Source organism: Theropithecus gelada, chromosome 3 (assembly GCF_003255815.1).
Source record: "Theropithecus gelada isolate Dixy chromosome 3, Tgel_1.0, whole genome shotgun sequence".
NCBI classification, from domain to species: Eukaryota; Metazoa; Chordata; class Mammalia; order Primates; family Cercopithecidae; genus Theropithecus; species Theropithecus gelada.
The window spans coordinates 50,654,869-50,668,765 of NC_037670.1; the positions used below are offsets into that span (position 1 = coordinate 50,654,869).

General features: G+C 65.6%; 1 protein-coding gene across 1 annotated transcript in view; it reads right to left on the minus strand.

The window, feature by feature from the left end:
- Positions 1–1,157: 1,157 nt before the first annotated feature.
- The window catches only part of INTS1 (integrator complex subunit 1), a 34,782-nt gene continuing 22,042 nt past the window's right edge, over positions 1,158–13,897 (minus strand). The window contains exons 28-48 of the mRNA XM_025379981.1: positions 12,571–12,717; positions 12,068–12,166; positions 11,587–11,711; positions 10,751–11,005; positions 10,043–10,202; positions 9,683–9,823; positions 9,119–9,302; positions 8,916–9,039; positions 8,168–8,292; positions 7,942–8,029; positions 7,643–7,869; positions 7,360–7,483; positions 5,805–5,938; positions 5,256–5,448; positions 4,639–4,766; positions 4,221–4,333; positions 3,266–3,379; positions 2,476–2,546; positions 2,038–2,129; positions 1,755–1,864; positions 1,158–1,595 (exon numbers count right to left, since the gene is read on the minus strand). Coding sequence (XP_025235766.1) covers positions 1,480–1,595; positions 1,755–1,864; positions 2,038–2,129; positions 2,476–2,546; positions 3,266–3,379; positions 4,221–4,333; positions 4,639–4,766; positions 5,256–5,448; positions 5,805–5,938; positions 7,360–7,483; positions 7,643–7,869; positions 7,942–8,029; positions 8,168–8,292; positions 8,916–9,039; positions 9,119–9,302; positions 9,683–9,823; positions 10,043–10,202; positions 10,751–11,005; positions 11,587–11,711; positions 12,068–12,166; positions 12,571–12,717 — 2,870 coding nt within the window. The 3' untranslated portion in view covers positions 1,158–1,479. The remainder of the gene's footprint in view (positions 1,596–1,754; positions 1,865–2,037; positions 2,130–2,475; positions 2,547–3,265; positions 3,380–4,220; positions 4,334–4,638; positions 4,767–5,255; positions 5,449–5,804; positions 5,939–7,359; positions 7,484–7,642; positions 7,870–7,941; positions 8,030–8,167; positions 8,293–8,915; positions 9,040–9,118; positions 9,303–9,682; positions 9,824–10,042; positions 10,203–10,750; positions 11,006–11,586; positions 11,712–12,067; positions 12,167–12,570; positions 12,718–13,897) is intronic.

A 13,897-nucleotide genomic window follows, 5' to 3' on the forward strand; every position in this document is an offset into this window, starting at 1 on the left:
CCAGGGCAGAGGTGCTGGCACCAGGGGCCTGAAGGCAAGGCACTAAGGGCAAGGGTGGAGGAGGATGGCCCTGCACAGCTGGGTTGGAGGCTGCTCGACAGCCCATAGGCCTCCCAGTCACTCCCAGAGCAGCCTCCCAGTCCCCTGGAGCCACAGGAGCCAGCTGCAGACAGGCATGTCTGGTGTTAGACCCGGCACTGGCTCACCCCACCCGGGACCTGGTCCCTGGACCTGTGCAGCCTGGAAGAGTCCGGGGAGGGTGGGCAGGAGGGCGCAGGGGCCTGGGCGGGTGGTGCGGGCGCGCAGGCCAGGGGCTGGGCTGGGCTGGGAGGCTGTGGGCCTGGAGCCCGGCTGCCCCCTTGCTGGGTGCTGTCGTGGGGCATTCCCCAAGGCCACGGCATCACTATGAACCTTGAGGCCTCGTGCTACCTAGGCTTGGAGGAAGGCCTGGGTCAGCTTCTCAGCCACAGTGGCCCAGGCAGAGGGCGGCCGGGGCGGGGCTGACCTGGGGGGACTCATAGGGAACCGGGAGAGCACGAGTCCCATCTGTGTGCTGGGAAGACCCCACTACGGTGAGGACAGAGGGGTGGGCAGCTCTAACCCCAACCGGGCCAGCAAACGGGCCCCACGCCAAGCTCCACCCTGCATGCACTAGGACCCTCCCAGACCCTCCCCTGTGAGCCGGTGCTGGGAAAGGCAGGACGAGCAGCATCGCCGGCTACTGGGACTCTTCCGGAATGGGACCCCCACTCAGCTCCCACAGGGGGACACCCACAGTTGAGGCTCTCAGGGCCTTGTTGATCCTTTTAGTGCAGGAGAGAGAGATCGGTCTGCCGGGCCAGTCCCCCACACAGCCTGACAAGGCTGGACTCACTCAACAGAGGCCGACCCCGTGAGCAGAGGACTCGAGGCCAGGCAGGGCCCAGGGCCGGCACCTGATGGGGAGACCGTGATGGTGGGGGCAGCCAAGCAGGCAGCGTCCCCTGACCCTCGACACCTGCAGGAACTGCTGGCCCAAGGGAGAGCCTGGCCTGGCCTTGGTCTCCACCTCCCAGGACCCTGCTCAACTCCCTGCACTGCAGGGCTGGGGAGCCAAGGCCAGGGTCCTCGAGGCTCCAGCTGGCCAGAGGGTGACATGGGACACCAGAGAGGACACAGAGAGTTCAGATCATTTCATTCAAAACCAGCCCAGGCCACGCCCGGTGGGATCCTGCACACGCTGGGCCACGCTGCCCACCGCTCTGCCACAGGGCTGTGGCCCGGAAGGTGAATGAGGGCTTAGTGGACGGCCCCCCATGCCAGCAGCCGGCCCAGAGCCACCCCAGGGCTCGGAGTATTATTCCTGGGCCTGCCTGGCCTCGGAGCACAGCGCCCTCACCTCCTCGGAGACCAGCAATAGCGGCGCTCCCTGGGCTTCGCCTTGAGGATCCCCAGGGATGGGACGAGCTGGGGCTTGGAAGGGGGTCGGCTGCCACAGGCTCACATCACGGCCTCCATATGCAAGATCCTCAGGGCCTCAGAGATCTGCGCGCTGGGGTCCATCTGGCCATACATGCCCACCAGGAAGGCCCGGTGCAGCAGCACAGCCGCATGCTCTGTGGGGGAGACGAGACGGGGCCCCGAACGTCACGCTGACCACAAACACCCTGGCCGCAGTGACCAGACCTCGGGACTTGCAAGAGCCAGCTCTCAGGAGACGCGCCTCCGGCCTCCCCGGGGGCTGCCAGGGCCCCAGACGGGGGACCTGTCCTCACCTTGGCACAGAAGAGTGTACTCAGGCAGGTTCCTGAGGGCCGTTTGCACCACCTCAAAGTCCTGGCTGCCCAGGCAGTACATGAATGTGGGCAGGAAGTCAGCTGCGATGCTGAAAGAGCCACGCACTTCAGTGGGCACCTCCACCCTGTGCCCACGCCAGACCCCCACCCAACAGGGCGAGCTGACCCGCCTGGAAGCCTGGTCTGGCCACCAGGTGGGTCAAGCAGTGACCTGGTTTAGCAGGGCCCGGTGGAGGCGGACAGAGGCCGGCGGTGGTCTCACCTGGGGCTGTTCTGGATGGAGCGCAGGGCCAGGCTGAAGGCCAGGTTGCGGCAAGACTCCTCCGCCGAGCTCATCAGCCGCTGCAGGTTGGTCTGACCGGGGGAAAGGTGGGAGGTGTGTGACTGGGGGGTCCAGCCCCCATCGAGGCCCCTTCACCTCTTGATCTCTTGATGGCCGATGGCAATGGCAGGGACCCTAGGCTCCTATCCAAAAGGCAGGACGCATGCGCCATCAGCCAGTCCCAGCCCAGGGCTAAAGGTGGGCCTGTCCTGGCAGCAGCTCGACTGTGAATGCCTGGGCTGGGGCCCCACCCGAAGCCTGGCCTCAGAGGACTCCCTGGGGCTCAGGGCGGGCACACCCTGTTGGGGGCAGTGGCCCTGCTGAGGTTCTCCAAGGGATCAGCTCCTCCCAGCTCTCCCTCAGCCCCATCCAGCTCACCGAGAAGAAGCCCAGGATCTCGGGTCTCCGCCGGGACATCTCGTCTATGTCACTCAGAACCTCCAGCAGATCTAACACAGAGAAAGGGCCAGGCCGGAGCTGAAGGGCCCAAGCAGACCTCTGCCCACCCCACCCCAGCCAGCCACCCAGAGGGGGCAAGGCCCTGAGCACCACAGGACAGAAATCACGGGAAAGCATGAGCCCAGTGATACCCGCAGCAGTGAAGCCCCCAAGCTCCGCAAATGCCCGCCCCTGCCCCCAAGCTCCGCAAATGCCCGTACCTGCCCCCAAGCTCCGCAAATGCCCGTCCCTGCCCCCAAGCTCCGCAAATGCCCGCCCCTGCCCCTACTCGTGGTCTCCAAGGAAAGAGATTGACCCCTTGCGGCAGCCCCACATCCAGGGTGCTCTTAGCATCAAGTGGCCCCACGGCCCGACTCTACCTGGGCCACCCAGCCTTGGCTCTTCTCTGAAGGCGGCCACCAGTCCTGCCTACCCGCTGGTCCTGCCCACCTGCCTGACCTCTTCCTGCCACACTCCCACCCCCTCAGGGTGCTCCCCTGCCTTTTGCTGTTTCTGAAGCAGAGCAGCACCCTCCAGCTCCCCTGGGCCCCTGAGTTTCTAAGGCCCTCTCTGGGGTGCTCCCCAACGTGAGGAACGGCCCACCCACCCACAGCCCAGTGTGGGCCGTGCTCACGCCCCAGTCAGTGCCGGGAGAACTGCTGGTTGCTACCTGCAGCCACATGGGACCCAGGGCGCCGACCTCGAGTGGGTGAAGCAGGGCTCGACTCACCCTCCACCGTTTGGCCCCGGGAAAGCCGCTTCATGTAGGGGGCCATCTCGGCAGCGGTCAGAGGGGTGAAGAGGGAGACGCTGACCAGGGGCAAGGAGCCGGCTGAGCTCTCCTCTGGAAGACAGTGGCAGTGCTGCAGGAAGGCGGAAGCGGCAGGACGTGCCACACTGAAGCACCAGGGCCTGCCCTCCCGACAGCACAGTGGCCACTGCCCAGGCTCCCAAGGTGGCAGCACACAGCAGCGCTCCACAAACAGGGTAGAGCCAGGAGCCGGGAGCCCCCTTTGGATCCGACGCATGCACCTCTGCGAGTCTCTCCCTGCTGTTTCTCGAAATGTGGGCCATGACCCACTGGGCACAAGGCAGGATGGCCCCTTGGGACCCGGGCCTGGCACTCCTCCGGCGGCACAGGAGAGACGTGCTGCGGTGCCGTGTCACCTCAGGCAGGGAAGGACGGGAGTGAAAAGCCAATGACGAGCCCTGCCCAGTATGACCAGGGGAGGCTTCCTGGGGAGGGACACCTGGGACAAGCGCTGGTGGGTGGTGGATGTGCCAGGAGCGGAGGCGATGTGCCGGGGGTGTGGCAATGTGCCGGGGGCAGGGCAATGTGCCAGGGGCAGAGGCGATGTGGCAGGGGTAGGGGTGACGTGCCGGGGGCGGGGGTGACGTGCCGGGGGAGGGGGCGACGCGCCGGGGGTGGGGGCGACGTGCCGGGGGTGGAGGTGATGTGCCGGGTGGGGCGATGTGCCGGGCAGGTGTGCTGATGCTCTGTCAGGCACCAGTCAGCACTTCGTCCCCGTGAGGTGGGCCAGGGGCCAGCCAGTCAGCAAGGTCCCGGCTCACAAAACCCCATCAGGACGCCTCAGACGGCCCAGGGCTGGCTGTGCAGCCGGGAAAACCAGGCCCCCAGGACTGTTCCGCAGCTGCTTCCAGCAGCCCCTGCCAGCCCCACTCACCCTCGCCCTCTTCGTCCAGGCCTTGGTCGGTCCTGTCGTCCCTGCTGGGCAGACTGAGCCCTGCAAGGAGGGATTTCAGCATCACCAGGTCACTGTTGTCGAAGGACAGGTCGCTAGGGAGAGAAGATGCTTTCACCTGGGAGGAAGACGCTGGCGGGCGGAAGGCTGGGTCAGGGGAGGCCCAGGCGGGGAGGCCATGTGTGCGTGGAACAGGACAGAGAGCTGCAGGGGTGGGTGTGGACAGCTCCGACGCAGGGTGGAGCGGCCTCTGCCCCCTGGGATGAGCACCACGCACAGCAGCCCTCTCCTGCCTCAGGAGCCGCAGATCTGACATGACCCAGCCTCCCCGGGAACACCCTCCAGACCCTGCTGGACCTGGCCAGAGGCCCGAGGCTTCCCTGCAGCCCGTGGCACTCACTGGAGCGGGTCAGCGTGCTTCTGAAGGAAGGAAACGGCTGCCGCGGCGTTGTAGGTGATGTACTTATGGATGAACTGCACAAACTTGTTGATGAAGGCAGCTAGGTGGCGGGAGGACTTCCTATAATTCTGCAAAGCAAAAGCGGCACCCTCGAGCTGCTCTGCCCCGCTGGGCCAAAACACAGCCTGTGCTCCCATCTGCTCCCAGAGCCTCAGGGCACGGACTCCACAGCCAACGAGCCCCCAGCCAATGAGCCCCCTCTGCCAATCACTGTGGCATCACGGGCCCGAGGGTGGCCAGCGTGGCCTGTCAGGGTGTGGACACAGCCGTCTGGGGCACATGCCCAGATCGATGAGGGGCTCGAGGTGGCACAAGCGACACGCAGAGAGCAGCACGGAGGGTCTGGGCTGGGCTTCTGCAGGACGTGGGACCCCCAGGCACACGAGGGGCAGCAGGCAGGGGCTTCCCAGGGTGGGAGCTGGTCCCCAGGGCAGGTGGCCTGGCCTGGGCCTTGGTTGCAGGGGTCCTCCCAGTCCCTCCCCGGGTGGAGGCGGCAGGCCTGGGCCAGGGCAGAGGGAGTGGAAGGGAGCACGGGGGCAGGCGGCGGGAGCACACACCAGCAGCAGGCGGATGAAGGACAGCAGGCAGTCCCACAGCGCCCCCTGGTGCTCGCTGCGGAACACGTGCGGCTGCAGCAGCTCCAGCAGGCCCAGCACGTGCAGGAAGCAGCTCAGGTGGTTCTGCTGCCGGAACTCCTGGAAGTTGAGGTGGGTACGGCCGTGCAGGAGCGCCGCGATCATGGGCAGGTGCCTGCGGGCGCAGTGAGGGCCCAGTCAGCCCCGGCCAGCCGGCTCACGTGGCACATGTCCCGAGGAAGGGCCCACTGACTGCCCCGGGAGCCAGACCCTGGGCTGCCCACTCCGACTCCCACACCACTCCCCCGCCAGGAGGTGGGGATGACATTGCCCCTCTCTGGGGCCCACCCAGCTCCTCCCACCTGAGGCCCAGCTCAGGGCTCTGACTTCCCTCCGTCAACCTCAGCCCATGGGAAACATGCTTTTTGTTTTTTGTTTGAAATGGAGTTTCGCTCTTGTTGCCCAGGCTGGAGAGCCGCAGAGCCCTGGTTAAACCAGCGTCTGGTGAGGGCAGCGCTTCTGAGGCAGCACCTGAGCAGCAGTAGTGGGTGCGCCACTGCCAGCTTCCGGCAGGCCATGCTGGCGTCCGCCCCTCGGTTCTCCGACGCCCGGGAGTCGCTGGTGTCCGCCAGGAGCGTGATGAAGCGGTGGATGAGTCCATCCAGCTGCAGGGAGGGGCCCTCTGAGGATGGGGCCGCTGGCTCCCCTCACTTGCCCGCCCACACTCAGCCTGGCCGCCAGCTGTGGCCGCGATCCACCGCATGGCATGCCATGAGCAGAGGAACTGGCTCCTTAAGGCTTCCATGAGCACCTCAGGAGGGCAGGTAGGCCACAGCCAGCCTCTGGGAAAACCCCACACAGAATAAAACCAAAGCTCAACACCAAATGATACAAAGCGGGAAACAAGCCAAAACTGCACATCGGCCAGGCAGGTGCGGTGGCTCATGCACGTCATCCCAGCACTCTGTGAGGCCGAGGCAGGAAGATCACCAGAGCCCACGAGTTCAGACCAGCCTGGGCAACATGGTGAGACCCCGTCTCTGTTTTTAAAAATACAAAAAGATGGCCGGGCGCAGTGGCTCACGCCTGTAATCCCAGCACTTTGGGAGGCCGAGACGGGTGGATCACGAGGTCAGGAGATCGAGACCATCCTGGCTAACACAGTGAAACCCCGTCTCTAATAAAAAATACAAAAAAACTAGCCGGGCAAGGTGGTGGGCGCCTGTAGTCCCAGCTACTCGGGAGGCTGAAGCAGGAGAATGGCGTAAACCTGGGAGGCGGAGCTTGCAGTAAGCTGAGATCCGGCCACTGCACTCCAGCCTGGGCGACAGAGAGAGACTCCCGTCTCAAAAAAAAAAAAATTAACTGGGTGTGGTGGCACATGCCTGTGGTCCCAGCTACTCGGGAGGCTGAGGTGGGAGGATCACTTGAGCACGGGAGGTTGAGGCTGCAGTGAGCTATGATGGTGCCGCTGCACTCCAGCCTTGGCAGCAGACACCCTGCCTCAAAAACTCCCTGCAAAACTGCACATCAAGTATGATTTCAACATATAAAACAACTTATAACTGAAAAAAATCACAGGCAGAAATGATTAGAGAAAGTCAGCTGCCCTCTGTGGTACCAGCAGAAGACAGGCTGTGGGTTCCAGCCAGCGGCGGGGAAGTGGGCACGAGAGGCCCAGCCCTGCCCCCAGGGTGACTGGAGAGGAGCGGACGCAGCCGTCCACCAAGACCCATGCACGAGTCCCCAGCAGCTGTCACTGTCCCAAACTGAACGTGACTCCACGTCCACCAGCAGGTGAGCAGATAAACCAACGGTCCATCCACACGATGGCAGGCTGCTCAGCGCCCATGACACCACGACTCTCCAGACTCTGCAGGATGGCGCCCCACGAGCGAAGCGCCTGCAGGTCCCCTCGGTATAAAACTCAATGCAGACAAACCCACAGGGCCACAGGGCAGCACAGACCAGGAAGGGACAAGAGGTGAAGCTGGTGATGGCCACACAAACTGGGGCCTCTGCCCTCCCTCCCTGCCCGGCCAGGGCACCTGGGACGGCGCAGGGAGCGGCAGAGTGGTGCCCTCACCTTGCAGATGCTGCTGCTGGCAGCTCCTTCGCTGTGCAGCAGGACCTCAGGCACGGGCACCCGCAGCTCCGGCCGCTGTAGGTAGAGCTGCAGGAGGAGGTCTCGGCAGCGCCTGCCCAGCACACTGGAAGAGATGGAGCAGGGCTCACCAGGCGGACGGGGCCCCAGTGACAGGGGTGGGAGGACGGGACCAGGCGTGATGGGGAACCACCCGGGGCTGGGCTTCGACCCCCTCCATGGGGCTCACTCCCAGGCAGCATCTGGGGCCAGGGGGCCTGAGCACCTGTCTCCCCACTGCTGGATGCAGCCTGACAGGTGCTCTGTCACCTTCCTGACACCCTCATCGTCCCCACGGCAGCAGCTAAGCAGCAGGGGCAGCCGAGCCTGGATAAGGCTGCAGGCGGCCGCGTCCCCGTCCTGGCTCCGCGTCTCCGCCTCGGCCAGGATCAGCTCCACCAGGCTGATGAGCTCCGGGCCCTGCACCCGCAGCACTAGCTCCTCCCGCCGCTTCTGTAACAGGCATCTGCATCAGTCCCGGAGCGCCATGCCCTCTCCCGGATGGGCCACCCTCCCAAGACCTGCCTGCGGGGTGCGCTGGTCCCGCCCCTGCCAGATGCGAGGAACGTGGATGCAGGCCCAGAGGAAGTCCAGAGAGGCGGAGGGGTCAAACCTGTGGGAAGGCACGGGTTCCACTGAGCATGAGGTGTCTCGTCTCAGCACGGGAGATACCAGTCAGAGCTGGCGCTGGGAGAGTTCTGGCAAAGGCCAGTGTGCACGTGGCCCGGGTCGGGGACAGGGAGGTGCCCACCTCTGCTCCCGGCTCTTGCCCAGCAGGACTCGGATGCACTGGTGCAGCGTGGGCCAGTTGGACTGATGTGTGAAGAGGGTCAGGAGGTAGGGGCGGAACGAGGGCACCTGGGCCTGACCTTTGCCCTGGGGAGGGAGAAAGAAGCCCAGATAGCCTCACCGGGGCCAATGGCAGGCTCTGCTGAGGTCAGCTGATGGTTTCCCCAATGAGCCGCTCAGAGAGCCGAGGCCTGGGGTGCTGCCGGTGACACCGGCCCCATCATGTGGTGCTGGAGGGCCCCTCCTGGTGGCTGTGCAGCATCTCCCCACCTCTTCCCATGGGAGCCATGCCACAGAGTGGAGGTGCCCAGGGCTCCATGCAGCCTCTCTGGTGAGGCCATCCCTCCCCTGTGGGGGACCTGGGGAGCCCAGCACCTGCCCTCCCTTCTCCTGGCCACAGCCCCATTCCCTTTGGGAAGACGGAGGCCCCTACACAATCTACATGGTTTGGCGTGGCCAACCCTACCCCGTCCACTCGCCCTGTCCCCACATCTGGCTGGTCCACAGGCGACTGTGACCCTGGCCTGGGCTCTGCTGGGGCCAACAGGGGACCCTGCCCTTCCTCTGGGTTGCTACAGGACATGGCCTGAGAGCGGGGGGGGCTACTGGGGCCCCTGCAAGGCTCGCCCAGGCCAAGGCTGCTGCACTGCAGGTCAGGAAGAGCCCTAGACCCCAGGTGAGTCCCCGTGCTGAAGCTGGATGCCACCCACCTTCCTCCGGGAGAAGAGCAGCCTGTGCTGCAGGTCGGGACAGCTGCTGACCACCTCGGGGTCCAGCATCTCCAGCCAGTCCACCAGGAGGCCTGACGAGGGCCCCAGCCGCACGGCCTCCAGGCTGCAGGGAGAAGGTGGCTCAGGGAGGAGCTGGTGCCGCCTGCCCGCCTGCCCCGGCCGTGTGCAGCACCCCAGCTCACCCGCCGCCATCCGCATCCGGCTTCCCCGCAGCCAGGGGCTCCTCCTCCTGCAGCAGCAGGGAGCTCACCACCACCACGGGCTTACAGCCCGGAAACGGGGAGGCGGCATCCGCAGTGGCAGAGAAGAGCGCAGTTAGCAGCTCCTCCAGGTGGGGGGACCTCACCTCCATCAGCCCCTGGAGGACTGTGCAAGGGACAGATAAACATGTGGGTCACGCCCAGGTCGGGGGGGCTGCCGAGTGGGTGTGGGCTAGCCAGGGTGGGATGTGGGGTGACCGTGTGTAGAACACAACAGGAGAGCCCAGCCAGGGCCAGAGAGTGCAGCCGGGGCCGGGGCTCACTTTGCTGGGTGCAGCAGTGATCGGGGGGCCCCCCAAGGAGGAAACTCCAACTCATTCTCAAGAGGCTCCGCCCTCGGCCATCTGAGAGGGGACCTCTGTGGGCACTTTCTGAGGACAGTGCTGAGCAGCCACTGTCCGTCCCCCACTAGGCAGCAAGAAGCAGCCGCAGGCTTGGGTCTTCCCAAGGCCCCAGCGGCCCGAGGGGACTGGGCCAGGAAGGCACCTTTGCTGATCAGCTCGGGCTCCACGCTGCACTGCTCCCCAGACCTCAGGGTGGCGACGACGGCACGCACAGTGGAGCTAACCACCTCCAGGTCCTGACGGAAGGCCAGGGCATCGGCCAGGCGCAGGAGCCCCCCTCGCACTGTGGGAGGTCTGTGTGAGTGCCCTGTGGCTCCGCCCTCACCCCTATTGGTACGCCCCGTCCAGGGAAGCCCCATGGTAGAAGAGCTCCCCTGGGTCCACACGGGCACCCCCCCCACAAGCCACTCCCCGGGCCTCGGGGTGCCAGGCAGCTTGGCCACTCTGTGTGAGCCCCCATCCAGTGCCCCCCAGCTGTCTGCCAGTCTGGCACGGTCCTCACCATCGCTGAGCCTGCGCCCGGCCGAGGCCTGGCCAGCAAGCATCCTGAGCTGTGCCCGCAGGGGCCCGCCCTCCACACCAGGGCTGTCCAACCACTGCAGCATCTGCAGGAGCACCTTCAGGAAGAGTGAGGAGAAGCCAGTGTCCTGCGGCACACAGCGCTGCGGGGACAAAGTGGCATGTGGCTACCCTGGCAGATGACACACAAGGACCCGGCACCCAAGGCCCAGACCGGGGCTGTGAGGCTGCTGACACCTGCCGCGACCGGCACCTGGGGCCTGAGCCAACCTCATCCCACCTCCTGCCTGAAACGGTGCCTCCCCTGCACAGGCCCAGATGACCTCGCAGAGACCCTTTCAAAACCCCCAGTTGGTGAGGGCTCCCATGTGGTTCAAGGGAAAAAATAAACACACACGCAAGTAAAACACAGTCCCAGGCACCAGCAGACGGGGAAAGCAAGGCAGGGGCGCCGCGCCTGGGTGGTGGGGCGCGAACAGGCGGACGCCGCACTGCCCCACCTCCCGTCCAGGGGAATGTTCACTGAAGAAAAGGGACCCTGCCGCCGCTCCCTGGGGCACTGTCCTTTTTTGCTTAGAAACCGAGACCCAAGACCCACACAGGAGCAGTCACGACACCCAGGCCGTCCTGCGGAAGGCAGAGCCCTCACTGCCTTCCTTCCTCCTCCCACCTGAGGCCCACACCCAGGCACCTGGTACTGGCAGAGCTGGCGCATCAGCGGGCAGGCCAGGAAGTGGCTGCGGTGCATGGACATCACCAGGGCGCCGCCGTGTGGGGAGCTGAGCAGGGTGGCGAGGGCCTGCAGGACACGCACCGTGACGCCCGGCACCTCAGGGTTGCCCTGGATGACGCGGGCCAGCTCCTGGCCCAGGGCCTGCTGCAGCGCGAGGGCCACGGGGCGGGGACTGGAGCTCTGCCACCGAGGGTCCGGGCTGAGCGGGAAGATCTGGAACAGGGCAGGCCGGTGTCAGGAGGAAGCGGAGGAAGAGGAGCACAGCAGAGAGGCTGAGTGCCCGGTGGGTGCAGCTTCATGCCAGAACTGCGTCCCATCAACTCCTTGTTCATTTGTGGCCCCCGCCTTGTGGCCTGAGGGGCCCAGGGCCCTTGAGACCTGTGATGGGGAGCAGTGAGGGACCCCAACACCCAGGAGCTGCCCCAGAGGACGAAGGTGTCCAGAGCCTGCCCAGGGCCCACCAGGCTCCCCATCAGGAGGTGGTGAGGCCTGCAGGATCCCCGGCTCCAACAGCCAGACCTCGGGTGAGACCTGCAACTTTGGCTTCTGCATATATCAAACTGGATGCCCCGTGCAGAGGGGCGTGCAAGGACGGCAGGGAGGAGGCAGGGTGACCCCCTTCCCCAATGCTGGCCTAAGCCTCCATCTGAGGGCATGGGAGTGTTACGTGAAAGCAATGTGCCAGGGTCAGGCGGTCACGCATGTCAAGGCCGCTGTGCATGTGAGGCGGCAGGGGAGGCTGTACACAGGAAGAGGGGCTGCAGGTAGAGACCCACGCGCAGCAGCATCGCTACCTGGAGGAACATGCCAGCCAGGTCGTCCTCAGGGCCCAGCACCCGGAGCTGGGTCCCCGCCCGAATCCGGCCCTGGCCTGTGGGCTGCTCCGGGCTGCTCTTTGGTTTGGGTGCCTCTGTGCTGTCTGCAGAGACAGGAGAACCATCAGCGGCTGGACACTTCCTGACTGGCTTCCAGCGGCAGAAACTGTGCAAGCCACGGTCAGCCCTGCCTGGGGACCGTCACCCAGGAGGAAGAGCTCAGACCTGGGCTCCATGCTCCCCAAGGACCCCAGGTCTCGCTCAGGACCACAGGGATCTCAGACTCAACGAGAACCCACATGCTGGCCAGAGGCAAACGCTGACCAAAGACTGGCCGAGAGCCTCTGTGGGGGCCCCTCTCAGGTGACATCAGCAAGCGTGCACTGCACTGTGTGGTTACGCAGGTCCCGTCTCCCTCCCCAGGCTGGGTCTCTGTGTGGGCCCCGTCCCTCCCCAGTACCTCGGCGGGGCGGCAGGGAGGCTGTGAGCAGGGAGTGGAAAGTCTGGCCTCCGGAGGCGCCTCGCTCATGCTGGACCTCCACCAGGTGGGCCATGTAATCTGCAAACAGCAGCAGGGTCACGCCTGGGCGCGGCCAGGGGTCAGGGGCAGGTCCTCCCCTCTCTACAGACACCAGAGTTGGGGACACCCCCACGGTCTCCAACACTTCCCAAGGACTTCAGAAGCTGGGCAGGCTCAGTGAGCATCGAGGCCCCAACAGTCCCTCCAACCTCAGAACAGGCCCGACAGGGTGTCTGGCCCCAGGGTTGGGGCAGGCCCAGGCCTCGGTTCCCTTCTGCCTGTGCCAGCCTTGCTGGCCCACAGCTCTAAGCCTGGCTTCGAGTGCCACCCACACCCAGCTGACCTCGGATCACCCACCCGCTCGCAACCAGGCCCCAAAAGCCTGGCTGGGCTGGGGCTCGGTCAGCGTGTGTGGCCCACTCCGCAGGTCCCTGGCGTCTTACTTTTGTCCATGATGTTCTGCTCCAGTGTCTGGGGGTCGTGGGCCACCGCCTGGTCCAGGAACTGGAGGAGTTTGCTCATGCTGGACACAGGGATGCCAAAGGACTGCACAAACAGCAGCAGCTGCTGCGGCTCCAGGTCCTGCAGGGCTGAGAGTGCACGTGCTCTCTAATGCCACCTGAGACCCGGGCAACAGGCACTTGGGACCCCACCCGAGACCTGGGGCTGCCTGTGTGCAGTGACCCCACCCACCCGAGACCCTGGGCCACACGTGCTCAGTGACCCCACCCAAGACCCACAGCGGTGCACACTCTGCAGCCCCACCCGAGACCTGGGGCCGCACAAGGGGACAGCAGTTCAGGACCGCCTTGCGCCCTGGATGGCAGCTGTGTGGGCCCCATCCCCGGGGGTGGGTGGACGCACCAGAGGGCCTATGGTGGCACGGCACAGTACACCTCCCGAACTGCACACAGGGCGCCGTGACTATCTCCTCTCAATGCTCAGGATGGCGCTCTTACCCTGAAGCCATCGACGGCTCCCGCGGGCACACAATAGCCTAGACCCCTTGGCAGTCAGGGGCTTCCTGAGCCAGCCCCACTTACTCACCAAGCTGCCCCCCATGTCTCCTCACTGACCAGGCACCAGCCCTACTGACCTACGTGGGCCCAGGCCCCACGCTCATCCCCTGCTGGGGTCCCCGGCTGCAGCTTCAACCCCCAAATCCTTCAGGAACCAACCCAGAGGCCCCACCACTTCCCCTCCTCCCCTCCAACCCCAGACCACTTTCTCATCTTTCCGTCCAGGCCCCGTTTCTCACTCTAGGCCCCTGAGCCTGACAGTAAGACCCTTCCAGACGGGGCCAGCACAGGCTGCCCTAGGTCTCCTCCCAGGGGCCAGCACAGCTTGCTGTGGCCAGGACATATGATCTGCAGGATCCCCTGAGGCCACCTGGCCAGTCTTCTCCTCTGCCATGGCTGGAGACCGTCCAGGCCCACGAGGAGCAGGTGAGGGGCCTGGGACCCCCCCAAGTCAGCAGCCCCCCCCCGAGCCCCGCCCGGGGCGTACCAGCATCCACCAGGCCAAACACCTCAGAGCGGAGGAGCAGGCGAGGGGCCCGGGACCCGAGTCAGCAGCCCGCCCCGAGCCCAGCCTGAGCCGTACCGGCGTCCACCAGGCAGAGCACCTCAGAGCGGAGGAGCAGGTGAGAGGCCCGGGACCCCCGAGTCAGCGGTCTGCCCCCCAGCCCAGCCTGGGCCGTACCGGCGTCCATGAGGTGGAGCACCTCAGAGCCGAGGAGCAGGTGAGAGGTCCGGGACCCCCGAGTCAGCA